Genomic DNA, 13,940 nt, shown 5'->3' with positions numbered 1-13,940 from the left:
CCTCTTTTGCCACTCGCTACTGAATAAAAAATAAGTTAAGGCAATGTAAAAAAAACGTTAGTGATAGTGAAAATAAAAATAAGTTAATGTTAATGTACGTTACCAAGAGACCACAGACCTTCGATAATTATATTACAGTTTGATTTCCTTATCTTCTTTACCGGAAATGATCAAGTTATTCTAGCAGACAGGAAATAAATAGTTGAGTTGGTAAATTACTAAAATGTAATATGAATTCATATAGAAGACTTTGAAATCAACTTACTCAGGAACTTTGATGTTATGTATTGGTTAATTTAAGTATCTATTCACTTATGTTTGTAGTCAATAGCGCTTATGTTTTGGTTCAACCAACCAAAAGTTTTGGGTCTTATTTATGTAAGACCTTATAATATTAAACTACGTTGATTCATTTGCGTACCAACATTGATATTAAACAATATTTTGAGCGTGTCTAAATACAAATTTATCAATATTTAATTTTACAATTTTTGCAATTTACAGAAGATACTTTGTCTAAAACATTTAAATTTGTAAGTGAAAATTCTTGATGGAAGTTCATTTCGATTTATTATATAAATAAAAGACGAGTGATACTTTAATCCACAAATCTTAGATTTAAAAAAATAACACTTAAACCTATTAAAATAGCATTTTATCAACTTGTTAACCCCAAATTTTTTTTAATAATGATCCTTAAGATAAAAATAACTTTATTTAATTGACTTTCATAAAATTTTGAATTGTTTATCCTTACCTCTGTTTTGTATAAATACATTAAACTCCTTAATAAAGATACCAGTCTCGAAAATGTCGCAAAAGCGATAAAACCGGTCACTGGATATTACAAATTTTTGGATTAAAGTATCACTCGTCTTTTATTTATATAATAAATTAGAAGGTACCTTGTTTCCGGTCTCTAGTAGCTAGTAGAGTTTCCTGTGTTAAGTAAAAAGCTTTTTTGATACACGTATTTTTTCATTGAGTTGTACAAAACAATCTTTACCAACAATATTATCGATTGAAATAGAAACGGAAAGAACAACATCCAAATTTTAAACTTTTTGGACTTTCGGATTATTTTTTTGCACCACAAACGCCAGGAGACCCAATAACAGTGATGAATTACAGCATAGAACACCCAGGCTTGAGAATAATCACATTTAGTTTTTGTGTTCTCCCCGGAAATCGAGCCCGGAACCTTCCGTGCGTAAGTCAAGCGTCTTAACCACTGTACCACGGAGGCCGTGATTTAAAAAATAACAATAACAAGTCATGTATTTTTACCTTTTAAATGGCAAATGTTTGTAGACAAGGCTCGATCCCACCGTCTAAGACGTTATTTTACATTTGTAACGAACGCAAAATATTATTCATAAAACGACTTGGAATAATAAATATTGGTAAGAATGTTGGTGTTTATGCATACCATAATTTCAAATGCGATTGTTACCACCGAGCATAAATTATCTTTTATTTTGCCAAAATGCACATAACGGATTGTTTATTTATCAAGTAGTTTATAATATATCCTCTGATTTTACTAATGTCCGTACAATCAAAACTCTTTATTGCTCAACTGTTCGCCCTCTTCTTGAATATGCCTCAGTGGTCTGGTCTCCATTCTATGTCAATCGCATAAATCACATTGAATCAGTCCAACATCGCTTGCTTCGAAAAATAGCGTGGATGCTTGGACTAGAGAGAGATAATTATTCTTATGCCGAAATAGAGTCAATGTTAAATATTTCTAGTCTACAAAAACGTAGAACTAATATTGACTCCATATATATGTTCGGCATACTAAATGGTATAATCGATGTTCCATCATTACTGGGACAAGTAAAATTCAATATTCCGACTCGTAGATTGAGAAACAATGAAGTACTGTTCATCGATCAGCATAGAACAAACTATGGCCTAAATTCTCCAATGACCCGCCTTTGTCGTATTGTTAACTCAAGACAGGATCTGGACTTTTTTGGTTTAAGTTTACAACGATTTAAACGAGCACTAAATAAATAGTTCAGATCTTGTCTCGATGTCCCTTATGTTTGTCAATGCTTCTTTCTTTTTTCTTTAAATGTTTTAAACTACTCTTTTATTTGTAATATTTAAACCTTATAAATTGTATACATGGACAATGTCCGTTAATAAATAAATAAATAAATAATGAGGGATATGATAAAATCAAGAAATCATTAAAGCAAAACCGATATCAAAATGATTCAGGGTCTTCAGTATTTTATCATTAAGAAAGTTATGCCACAAAAAATATTCAAACAGAGATAACAAAAGCCTTCTTTACAGATCACTTAAAATACTGCCAGTTAAGGAATATTGCGACTCTTTATATTATTTTATAAAAACAGAACTGTATTTTTTAAAAATTTAATAAACTCATAATTATAACAGACGCTTTATTTATGATTACGGTTTAGTGATTCCTAAAGCTAGTAATAAAAACGGTTGTAGAATATTACTAATATTTGAAGCATTAACTTTTCGGTTGAATATTTTACTAAATATAATTAAATATTTGTGTAAAGCCACATTTCGAATTTTATATGCCTACCGGTTTCGAGACGTTCCCGTCTCTTCGTCAGGAAACCATTTAAACCAACATGCAAAATGCACTATCCACCTACACCATTGTTTTTGCACAAAAACATAAAACCAACATGCCCATTTGAAACGATATACTTTTCGTAGGCAATCCTTACCTGCACTGATTATAGTTTATAAAAATGTTTGATGTTGTGGGAGTAATAGTTGAAAAAAGAGGGAGGGGGTTAAAAAATGTGTAAGATGCTAAAAAAACTTTAAATGAAATTGCGCTTTATATTTTTGATGTAATTTTAACTGACCTTTAATAAAAGTTGTAACAAGACTAATATGAGGAATTGGTTTTGCTATTAAGAGTTTTAATATAAATGGAAGATTATAAAATAGCGCATATGTTAAAAGTAGATGTTTAAATATGCATAATAATATCTTTTACGCATAGTTTTTTTAAGTTAACCAGGTACAGATAAAGGTCATATTTTTTATTACTTTGACTGTTATTGAGTTGATAAAAACATAATATTTTTTACGTGTCTGATACTATCATCTGTTCTCATATATATCTATAAATATCAAAAGTATTTTCAGGCATTGCCTTGTATGTGAAATAAATTATAGGGATGAATTTAATCCGCATCAATAAATACTTCATATCTTTTACTTTTCAAAAGTCAACACGTACGACGGAGTAACTGAATTATGCTAAATTAAACGCTCAATTTATTTAAATCCTTTTAATAATTTCCATTAAATTTTATGTATTATTTATATCTTTTATGATAATCTAGTAGGACAATAAATATTTTTTTACCTACCTATGGAATGCAAGCCACCCATTTGGACATACTCGAAAAATGAAGAAAGTACATTTTTTTTTTTTTAGAAATTTTCGAGTCCCACATAGACCAACCAGATTTATTTGCTTGTTTAACCCTTTGCTCCCTGACGTTTCAAATTTATCCCGGTGTTAAAATGTATCAAATATCTCTAATACGATAATGCATTCGATTTAAATAATCACTATCGGTAAATATTCAAACATTTTTGACTGATTTCAGGCATTTTTAAGAAATAAGTTCCAAAAAATGGGTCTCAGGGATTAGTTTTGCGTAGAACTGTCACCAGTTTAGTTGTGAATAATTTTAAATGTTTAAAAGTCTACTTAATCTGTGTTCAGAAAACAAAACGTTGAAAGTCGATATTACAATAATTATTAATTATTCATTTCATTGACCTATTAAACATACATAATTATAAGCAGTTTGGAAAATCAATATATTGATGATTTGTGAATACATATTATATTATGTATTTTATACGTTTTCGTAGATGGTAATTAAGTTTTTTTTTTAAATCCTGAATTCAGATACAATTGAGTATTTAATATTGCTTTGTATTTTTATATTAAAAACACACATACCATGTCACACATATGCGTTTTTAATCTGAAAATATAATATTCGTTTATTTATCCATACATAAATCCTTATGGGTGTTATGAATAAGTAAATATCGTTTAATCTTAGCATTAAATTCCATACATTTTGAAACACGCACGTAAATTATTATGGCATTGTGTCCACCCACAAATTTATGTAAAAACCTACAAATAATAAATTTATTTATATACATATTTTGCCAGTTGTATTTAAGTTGTTTATTTATGCAGTGCCGTGGTTAATCGTAAGAACGCTTATTAATCATAAAAAAGGTTTTATTAATTATTTAATTTTGTTTTCAGGATATGGAAATATTGCGCCTAGAACTAAATTAGGAAAGGTGATGACTATTCTGTATGCTATCATAGGAATGCCATTATTCCTTTTATATTTATCAAATATCGGTAAGTTTTTTTTCAAAGCCTATTTTACTTATTTTAAAATATAACATTTAAGTGTGTTCTAAAAATTCTCGGTGGAAGTTAACTTAATTTATAATATAAATGTGACTTTGACCCACAAATTTAAATTGGTCGAACATCTTCAAAAATAGTCTCTTTATTATTAAATTGAATGTGTTTTATCAAAAGAAAGGAAGGATCATATATTCAAAATAATATAATTGCAATTTAATTAAATTAGGATCATTTTACTAAGTGAAGTTCCAGGGTGAATAAATAATATTATTTCTTAAATTTGGTGTATTTTTATTTACTATTTAGAAAAATCATAACAAAATTATCATCATCATCAACCTCTTTTTGCACCTTATAGTGCATAGGGCACTGCATTTGTATACCAATCGTAGCGTATCTCGATATTTTTTGTCATATGAAGGTGAGACGATCAGTCTTACTCTTCAGGTACCAGTCCAGGTACTATTAAATATTCTTGTGTGAAAACACCTATTTAAATAAATATTTAAAACAAAATTTATAAACAATTCATATTATAATATTATGTGTGACTCTATTTAAAGTTTTTCACGGCTAAATAATACTTTTGTAGACATACAGACAAACGGATTAAAAATATGTATGAGTATATAAAAATATTTAACAAATATCATACGAGAGAGTTGAATTAAATAATAATGATTTCTGATATTTGAAAGACTTACTTTGTGGAAAATTATTAGTTGATATATTAAAATAAAATCACTTTGTTTTTATGTACCACTTATATTTTCATAATTTGACAACCAACTAGTTTCAGCAACACTATGCCTTCTTCAGGTTAATTACAAACTAACAAAACATAAATAATTTTCCCAGTGAGGGTAGAGTGGGCGTGGCTACGGGCTACTTACGGGTTACGGGTTACTTATGTTAGTTTGTAATTAACCCTAAAGAAGGCATAGTGTTGCCGAAACTAGTTGGTGGTCAAATTATAAAAATATAAGTAGTACATAAAAACAAACTGATTTTATTTCAAAACATTAAAAAATGATATCGTTCCCAAAGCAGTAAGAGGGGTAAAAAGGATAAGAAAAGAATGGTATAATATTATTAATATTTAAATCATTAACTTTGTCGTCAAACATTTAAATTAATGTTATTAAATATTTAAATATAACCACTTACCGACTTTTCAATGTCTACCGGTTTCGAGACGTACCCATCTCTTCGTCAGGACACCAACTAAACAAGTGCATGTTTGTCCTAATCGGTGCATGTGCTTATTAAAATACATGTCGTGTTGGTTTTATATTTTTGTGCAACATCTATAGTGAAGGTGAATAGTGGGTTTTGAATGTTGGTTTGCATATTAGTTTATTTGGTGTCCCGACGAAGAGACGGGTACGTTTAGGTACGGGTTCAATGTTTGAATTCCTTTTTTATCCTTATCACCCCTCCTAATGCTTTGGGAACGAAATCATTATTTAATGTTTAAAAATGAAATTACTTTGTTTTTATGAATTACTTATATTTTTATAATTTGACCACTAAGTAGTTTAGTTTTAATAACATTTATTAAAATGGTATAAAATTGGAAAAAGGAGGGATTTTGTTAAAGAGATTACCCTTAAAATGTCTATAAAGAATAGAGACAGGAGAATAACGTGATAGTGACACATATTTGATTAAAGCAGTTAAAAATATTTAAAAAAAATAAATGATAAAGATTCTAATCAAATATATTACGGTAGGAACAAATTTTTGTCATATTATGATGCATTTTGAACTGGATATTGACTTAAATCACAATTGAAGACTGAAAAACACTTAGAATCCACCCACTGGAACAGCACGGGCTTAAACTGTGCAACACGGTAAAGCTTAGACTATACCCTATCCGCGTAATCTTTATGTATAGAAGAACAACGATTAAGGGGAGTAGACCAGTCGTGGGAAAACAAATAAATAAAATCTTTTCAAATTACTAACGCCCACATTCGCACTTTTTGAACACATACTTTGCACCGAGGGTCAAATAGATATTTACTTACACGGTCAAGTCAATTAAAATGTTTTTTTTTATACAAAGGAGACATCTTGGCTAGATCTTTCAAGTGGACATATGCAATGTGCTGCTTGTGTCGCGGGTGCCCAGGAGTAGCAAGACGAAGAGCTGAAAGACTGAGAGCCAGAGCGTACAGACAACAGGTAGGAAATAATTTTTTTCGAATTTTTCAATTTTATTTTTATTGAACTAAAATAAAAAAACAACAAATATAACAAAATATCAATGGCATTAAATTGGAACAACGTATCAGGCCAGAAATCCTTGAGCAATGGCTCAATGTTATGATGGTTTAACTCTCTCCAATAGCAAGAGAATTTGTCTTTTAAGCATAGTTTCATTGATTTGAATGATGTCGATCTAAAAAGCGATCATGTTCAGCTGCCTGGACGCTCTTCCAATTAGCATGACTAGAAGCAGGTTAGTTGTAAAAGCCGGGAGGTAAAACGGTACCTGTTGACGCTGTCAGGTATACAATGACATATCCATCAGAAACATACAAATTGGTACCGTCTAAAATGGCCGAGTTCCCGATGTTACCTCTTATCAGTCTAAATAAATAGGCTACTGCTACCTTCTAATTGGCAAACTGTTAGTCCACATCATGCCTACGTATTTTGCCATCCAGGTTGAACTTTTTATGTGAAGTGAAAGATATTTGGTGAAAATAATAGCAATCGCAATTTTTTATTCTTATTATTATGAAACTAAAAAACATTTTTTTACTGTAATGCCGACTTCCAATATAAGCTGAAAAAATTAAGACGTTCAACGTTAACACTGGAGCTGAAAGGGTTAAATGAGAAGTGAAATAATAATGTTTTTAGTATGTTCAAATATTTGCAGACAGGCTGGATTTCCTCCCCAGGGAGTAATAAAGATCTAAATTTTTTGCAACAGAGAGGGAAAATATTGTTGAGAAGGGAATATGGAAGTCTGGGCATTTACAGGCCTTATGACCTCTCATTGGCTGATTTAAAATGCGACTTAATACTTTGTGTAACATTCACCATTCTGCCCATGTTTAAACATCCCCATTTCCTCAACTCAGTGACGGTGTTGACTTTTTTGAAATAAAAGAGCTGAAACCTTCATAGATGTGGGTGAGATTCATCTGCATGATATTTTCTTAACATGTTTTCATAAACTTAACTTTTTGACATTTGTACAACTGCTACCTATTTTTCTTAATAAACTTTATTTTGCATTTTATAAGAAAATTTGTAAAGTAAAAGCCCTATGGGCGATTAAAGTATAGAAAAAAAAATGAAATTCGAAATTACAAAAATTTTCTAAACGCATTGTTCTTTTAATTTAAAAGCTCACATAAAAAATATTCCAGTGAATAAGTATTAAAAGGTAAAAATTACACAATTTTCAATTTCTATCCACCTAAATATAATATATGAATAAGTGTCAGTTTGAAATAAATATAATTGATACTGTCTCAATTCTCACTAAGGAAATTCCTCAACAAACGTGCCACTAAATGTATTTCCGTTTGAATGGGTGGCCATTTATCTCGCCAAAATATATTCTTTCTTCCGCTCTTAATTAATAATCGCGTGGAGATTTATTCTATTGCCTCCAGATGGGGATGTTTTCTCTAAGGGTTGAGGCTTTCAGTTCTAAGGGATAAAAGGACGCAAAATCCTTATGGAAGGATTAGCCGCGAAGGTCTTTATCGATTTTGATTGAGTAGGAAAGGCCAATCAGACAGAGAAAGGAAAATAAGACATTGGGATTTTATTATCAGCCCCTATGTAGAAATTGCGAGTCTTAAAAAATGCGAAATACGTAAAAAAAATCTGCCGTATGGATCTAGATTAGATGTAGTAGTAAGCTTGTTCGCTAACCATGTTTTTAAAAATATTTTTTTGTATTTTTTTTTACCAAAATAAATAATAATACAAATAAAATAAATCAGTGAAAAAGTTTTCAAAATCTTAGAACCGGCTAAGCTTTGGAGGATGCTCACTAACCTTATCGGAGGATACTCTATATTAACGTTTTCTATATAAATATGCAATAAAATTTATAAATAAATGAAAATAAATAAGTTACATAAACACCTAGACACCCATATTCCCTTCTTTAAAAAGTTCTCCATCTCTGTTGTAATATGTTAATCTTAGTAACTCCCTAGGGCGGCCTAGGGGGTTAAATCCAGTACTCGTCTAAAAAAAATTGTTTCAAGAAGCATACAAATTGAACAATATTTCCAAGCGTGCTTTAGTAAAATAAATCAGTAAAATAATTTATTCAGATGAATCTCACCCACATAAATATTGGTTTAAGGTCTTTATAATAACAAAAACAATATTGAAAATTCCACTCACGTGCCCGGATCCATTTTACAGGTTTTGTAGCCTCTCTTCAGATCCACACATTATTTTGTTTTTTTATTTATTCATTTAAAATTACAATAGTTTAAATATAAATGAACTTATTGGGGCTTTTTAGGCGCAAAAAAAATATTTTAGCATTAATAATCAATATTTAAAAAAAAAACTTTTACAAAAATTTTTGGCATTTTTTTTTGAATTTTTACATTTACTGCAAAAACCAAATGAAGAATTGAAGAAATATGTATGTTAGTGAATTGGCAAATTAGTGAATTTTAGACAGTGTGAAAAGTTATTACCTCTATAAATGCCTAGATTTCTATCTTTCCTTCTTTAAAATATTTCCCCTCTCTGATGCAATAAACTTAAAACCAATAATGATAATTATGTTTTTTTAGTTAGCGATAGGAGGCTACCCTGACACCAGTGCGAATCCCGCGGTTCATATAGAGTTATACGACATGGCTCCACCTGGTGGAGGAATCACGAGGATGGACGCGGAGTTCAGTGAAGAAGAGACAGAGGATTCGTCTGAGGAACCGAGCACTGGATATACTGAAGATTACGACCCTCAAACAGTCACAGTGCCTATTACTCTGTGTCTTACAATAATGGTTGGGTAAGTTCATGGAGGGTTTGAAGAATTAAAAAAAAATGTGATTCGATCAATACATGAATTTTAAATAGAGTAAATTTTAACTTAATTGATACAATCAAGAATTAAAATGGTTTGCATGGTGTTGACGAGCTAGACAACAATACGTCAAAACACCAGGTCATCAATCGGAATGGCCTGATGGCCCGCTGGAGTACCTCAAGGTAGAGTTTTATAATCATTACTATTTTCCCTGTTTATCAACCCGATAGTAGAATGTCTCAATTGTTCATATCATCTCTATGCAGATGATTTACAACTTTATCTTCATAGCAGACCTGAAGCAATAGAATCAATGTCTAATACACTAAATTACACACTAAACACTAATTATATTGGCGGGTAGTAAAAAAAATATTTGTTAGTTAGACGTATCTTCACTTAATCCTATTAATGTCAATCGTACGAATATTCAACAGAAGGAATCTATTAAAAATCTTGGAGTACAAATGGATGAATATCAATGCTAGCGAGCTCATACTCATGAATTAAGCCGTAACATATTTTTCAATCTACACTCACTTAGAAGGATGCAAAAACTCTAACCAATTGAATTACCTCTTACAAGTTTAATGTACTTCATATTTCTAATGCTCATTTATACCTCCGTGAAAAATGTCAACGCTTATCAATTCATAGTTTATCTCTTCGTTCTAATTCTCAAAGCAATTTCTTAATACCCGTTCACAATGTCTCTTTCTTTTCTAACTCATATGGTGTCCATGCGCCTCGATCGTGGAATCATCTCCCATCCACTATCAGATTTGTTACTACAGTATCTCTGTTAAATCACGTCTAAAGTAATATCTCCTTTCTCTTCCTAAACCTCTCCTCCTTTCCTTTTTTCTCTTTTTTCCTCTTTTATGTTGAGTAACAGTATTGATTTAAGGCAATTCATATACAAAAAGAGTCATTTCTATGTTTATATATTTTTGGCTTTTTTATTTTTAGTTTCTATTGAATGTGTTTTGTAACTTAAATCATAAACGTTTTGTTGGTTGGTTAGAAGAAATTGAAATTTGGCAATAAGCCCGTTTGTAACGTACGCGTTACCACGATGAAAGTTTCGCCGGTTCGTCACCCGCGTCTGCCGCAGTCAAGCTTCCCGGCGTAAGTGGGAAGCCGCCCTCCCAGACAGAGCCAAAGACAAAGTCGGAAGGTAGGAGCACAGCTGCGCCGACCGCAAGTCAACCTCAATAGCCCTGAAAAGGACTTTCCACCCGGTCCAAGTGGTGCAGAGAGGCGAAGGCAGTCAGCAGGCAGAGCGGAGCGAAGAGCGAAGTGCAGGAAGGCGAACAGGACGGAGAACGGAATAAAACACGTGTGAACTGTTCAGAGTTAGGAACTCAACTGCTTTAATATTTCTAATTGACCGCCTTATAAAGCGGTGCGCGTCGGGCTCCGTGAGTCGGCCATCCCACCCGCGCCGGCTGCCTCGGAGTGGTGGGGGTAATCTTTCCCCGCCACTCGCTACATGCCGCCGGCCGCAGGTGGCGTAAATACGGGCGCTCAATGCCCGTACGGGCCATTTCGTCGGCAGCCGCGACGCGCGCAACATGACATTTACATAATATATTTTTGTACATTTTATTCATTTTAACCTAGCTATTTTTCCCCGGTAATACTGAGGCCAGGCTCGAAAGTGACCATTTTATCTTTATTGAGAGCCCAGCCATCAGTTCTATACATTTACCGGGGATCCTTTCTAATTAATGTATTATTTTAATTTATTCGATTTTACGCGTCCGGAACACTCCCCCCGTGCAGCTAGTCTGTACTATTTTCCTGCTGGGCGCGTTGTTCCTCTTCCTTCATTAGTACGGCGATCTTCACCGCTGGTCTGGTGTAGGTGCCGTTGGTGGTCCGCACCTCGACGACTCGTACTTGTCCGTCAGCTGCTGGTTCTGCACGGGTGACTCTGCCGCGAGGCCAAGAATTCCGCGGCAGATTTGGGTCCATGATGAGCGCGAGGTCCCCGACCTGTATTGGAGGCGCGGGCTCGCGCCATTTCTTCCTGTGCGCCAAGGTGGGAAGATACTCCTTCAGCCATCGGCGCCAAAACATGTCGGCCATTTTCTGGGCGATCCTCCATTGCTTATGAAGGCAGGCCCCTTCTTCCTTTTTGTTATAATATGCCAGAGTTGGCTGTGTATTGGCTGACCCGAGCAAGAAGTGGTTCGGGGTCAGCGGTGCTTCGTCGTTGGGCTTGGTTGACACATGCGTGAGCGGGTGATTGTTCACGGTGTACTCTGCTTCAGCCAATATGGTTTTGAGGGTCTCCTCTCTTGGAGCCTGCTCGTTGAGGGTTGCGTGGAGGGCTCGTTTTACAGATCTCACGAGTCTTTCCCACGCTCCCCCCATATGAGGTGATGAGGGCGGAATGAATTTCCACTCAATTTTGCGAACTGTAAGTTCGGCGAGCATTCTGGGGTCCGCCAGGAGCTCGTCTACGGCCTGTTTCAGCTCTTTGTCCGCTCCCCTGAAGTTGGTAGCGTTGTCCGAGTATAACGTGTGTGGGCAGCCTCTGCGGGCGGCCATCCTTCTTATGGCCATTATGGCGGAGTCGCTTTCGAGGGACGACGCTAGCTCCAGGTGGATCGCGCGTGTGGTGAGGCAGGTGAACAGTGCCCCATAGCGCTTTTCTTTTCTTCGGCCGTTGGTGATCATCATCGGTCCGAAGAAGTCAAGCCCGCAGTGCGTGAACGGCGGCGTCCTGAAGGCCAGTCGGGCCTCAGGCAGTTGCCCCATCAGCGGGGGTTGGGGCCGGCTGCGCAGCATTTTACACAGCGGGCACCATCGTGTTATTTTCCTCACAGCCCCGCGGAGTCGCAGGATGAGGTAGCTGGCTCTCAGGTCGGCGATCGTCCTCTCGACTCCCGGGTGGCCACCCTTCCGGTGGCTGTGCGTGATCAGCAGCCGGGTGTATGGGCAGGTCCCGTCCATGATAGGCGGCGCGCTGCAGTCCTCTGCGAAGCTCTGTGCCGCTTGGATGCGCGTTCCCATCCGGATGACTCCCTCTTCGTCTAAGAAGGGTGCCGCTGCATGGAGGCGGCTGTGCGGCGGGATAGGCGCCTTTCGTCTCAGGAGCTCCAGCTCTTCTCCGAAAGCCGTCTCCTGGGACCGCTTCAGCAGCATGATTTCTGCGGCCCGTGTTTCTGAGGCGTGAAGTTCAAAGGTCCCCCCTGGGGACGGCAGGGACTCGTGGCGGCGGCATCGTGCGATGAATCGCAGCACCCATGCCGTCGCCCTGACGAGTCGGGTCCACGACGAGAAGCGCTGCACCTGGGGTAGGGCCTCCGTCCGTCTGATGTGGCCCACGAAGTGGCGGGGTTGTTTCCGCTCCAGCGTCTTCTCGTCCGGTTGTTGTAGTAACTTCTTCTCTTTCGGCCAGTCGGCTTCCCCTTTTCTCAGGAAGCCGGGGCCTCCGAACCATAGTCCCGACCTCGCAAGGTCGGGTGGGCCCTTGTCGCGGGTCCCTATGTCGGCTGGGTTGTCCTTGGTGGGGACCCATTTCCAGTCCCGTACGTCTGTGAGCTCGTCAATCTCGCCCAGCCTGTTTGCGACGAACGTGCTGTACCGCAGTGGGTCGGTTCGCAGCCAACACAGGACCGTGCTCGAGTCCGTCCAGAACACGGTTTGGGTGATGAGAGCTCGACTCTCTTTTTTTATGGTGGCGGCCATCCTTGCCGCTAGTAGCGCTGCCTGGAGTTCTAGTCTAGGCACTGACAGAGGCTTTAGGGGGGCCACCTTGCACTTCGCCATTGCGAAACTTGTGGTATCGGCCCCCACAAAGTATGCCACTGTGCAGCATGCCTGCTCTGACGCGTCGCAGAACACGTGCAGTGTCACGGGTTCTTTCTGCCCTTGCAGCGAGCATCTCGGTATTGTACAGCCGTTCGCTGCCAGCAGGTCGCGCCATTCCAACCACTTTTCGGCGTGGTCCGGTTGCAGCGGTTGGTCCCAACCTGTGTTTGTCCTCCAGATGGCTTGCAGCAATATCTTCGCCCGTATCGTGAGGCACGCAATGAAGCCTACTGGGTCGAAGATACTCATGGCGGCGCTCAACATGCCGCGCTTGGTGGGTCGCTCCGGGATGGCTGCACTTTCGGCTCCGTGCCGAAATATAAATAGGTCGCTCTTGGGATCCCATACGATCCCGAGGACCCGCTCCGTCATTACTTCTTCCCCTATGGTGACTGCTGTATTGGCCCGGTCGTCGGCCTTTACTTCTTCCAGGACATCTGGTTTGTTTGAAGCCCACCCGGTGAGCCGGAACCCGCCATTGCCGAGTACGAGGGTAACATCTCGTACCAGGCTTGCAGCTGTTTCTTCGCTGTCTGTGGCGTCTAGGTAGTCATCCATGTACATATTGTGCTCGATCGCCTCTGCTGCGGCGGGAAATTCTTTCGCGTGTGCTCGTGCGACTGTGTTTCGCACGAATTGCGCGCTGCTGGGTGAGCACTTCGCTCCAAA

The 13,940-nt window shown here is 37.1% G+C and overlaps 1 protein-coding gene across 8 annotated transcripts in view; it reads left to right on the top strand.

Moving 5' to 3' along the window:
* Positions 1–13,940, top strand: part of sand (potassium two pore domain channel sandman) — a 185,972-nt gene that overhangs the window by 158,243 nt on the left and 13,789 nt on the right. For all 8 annotated transcript variants that reach the window (XM_088242930.1, XM_088242927.1, XM_088242931.1 and 5 more), the window contains 3 exons: positions 4,307–4,408; positions 6,492–6,610; positions 9,211–9,431. In XM_088242930.1, the coding sequence (XP_088099056.1) occupies positions 4,307–4,408; positions 6,492–6,610; positions 9,211–9,431 (442 nt within the window). The remainder of the gene's footprint in view (positions 1–4,306; positions 4,409–6,491; positions 6,611–9,210; positions 9,432–13,940) is intronic.

The sequence above is a fragment of the Micrasema longulum genome, unplaced genomic scaffold, assembly GCF_059751315.1.
Source record: "Micrasema longulum isolate JH-2025_06_02 unplaced genomic scaffold, ASM5975131v1 h1tg000177l, whole genome shotgun sequence".
NCBI lineage: Eukaryota > Metazoa > Arthropoda > Insecta > Trichoptera > Brachycentridae > Micrasema > Micrasema longulum.
The sequence above is the reverse complement of the archived record's forward strand: the minus strand, read 5'-3'. Positions and strand labels throughout refer to the sequence as shown.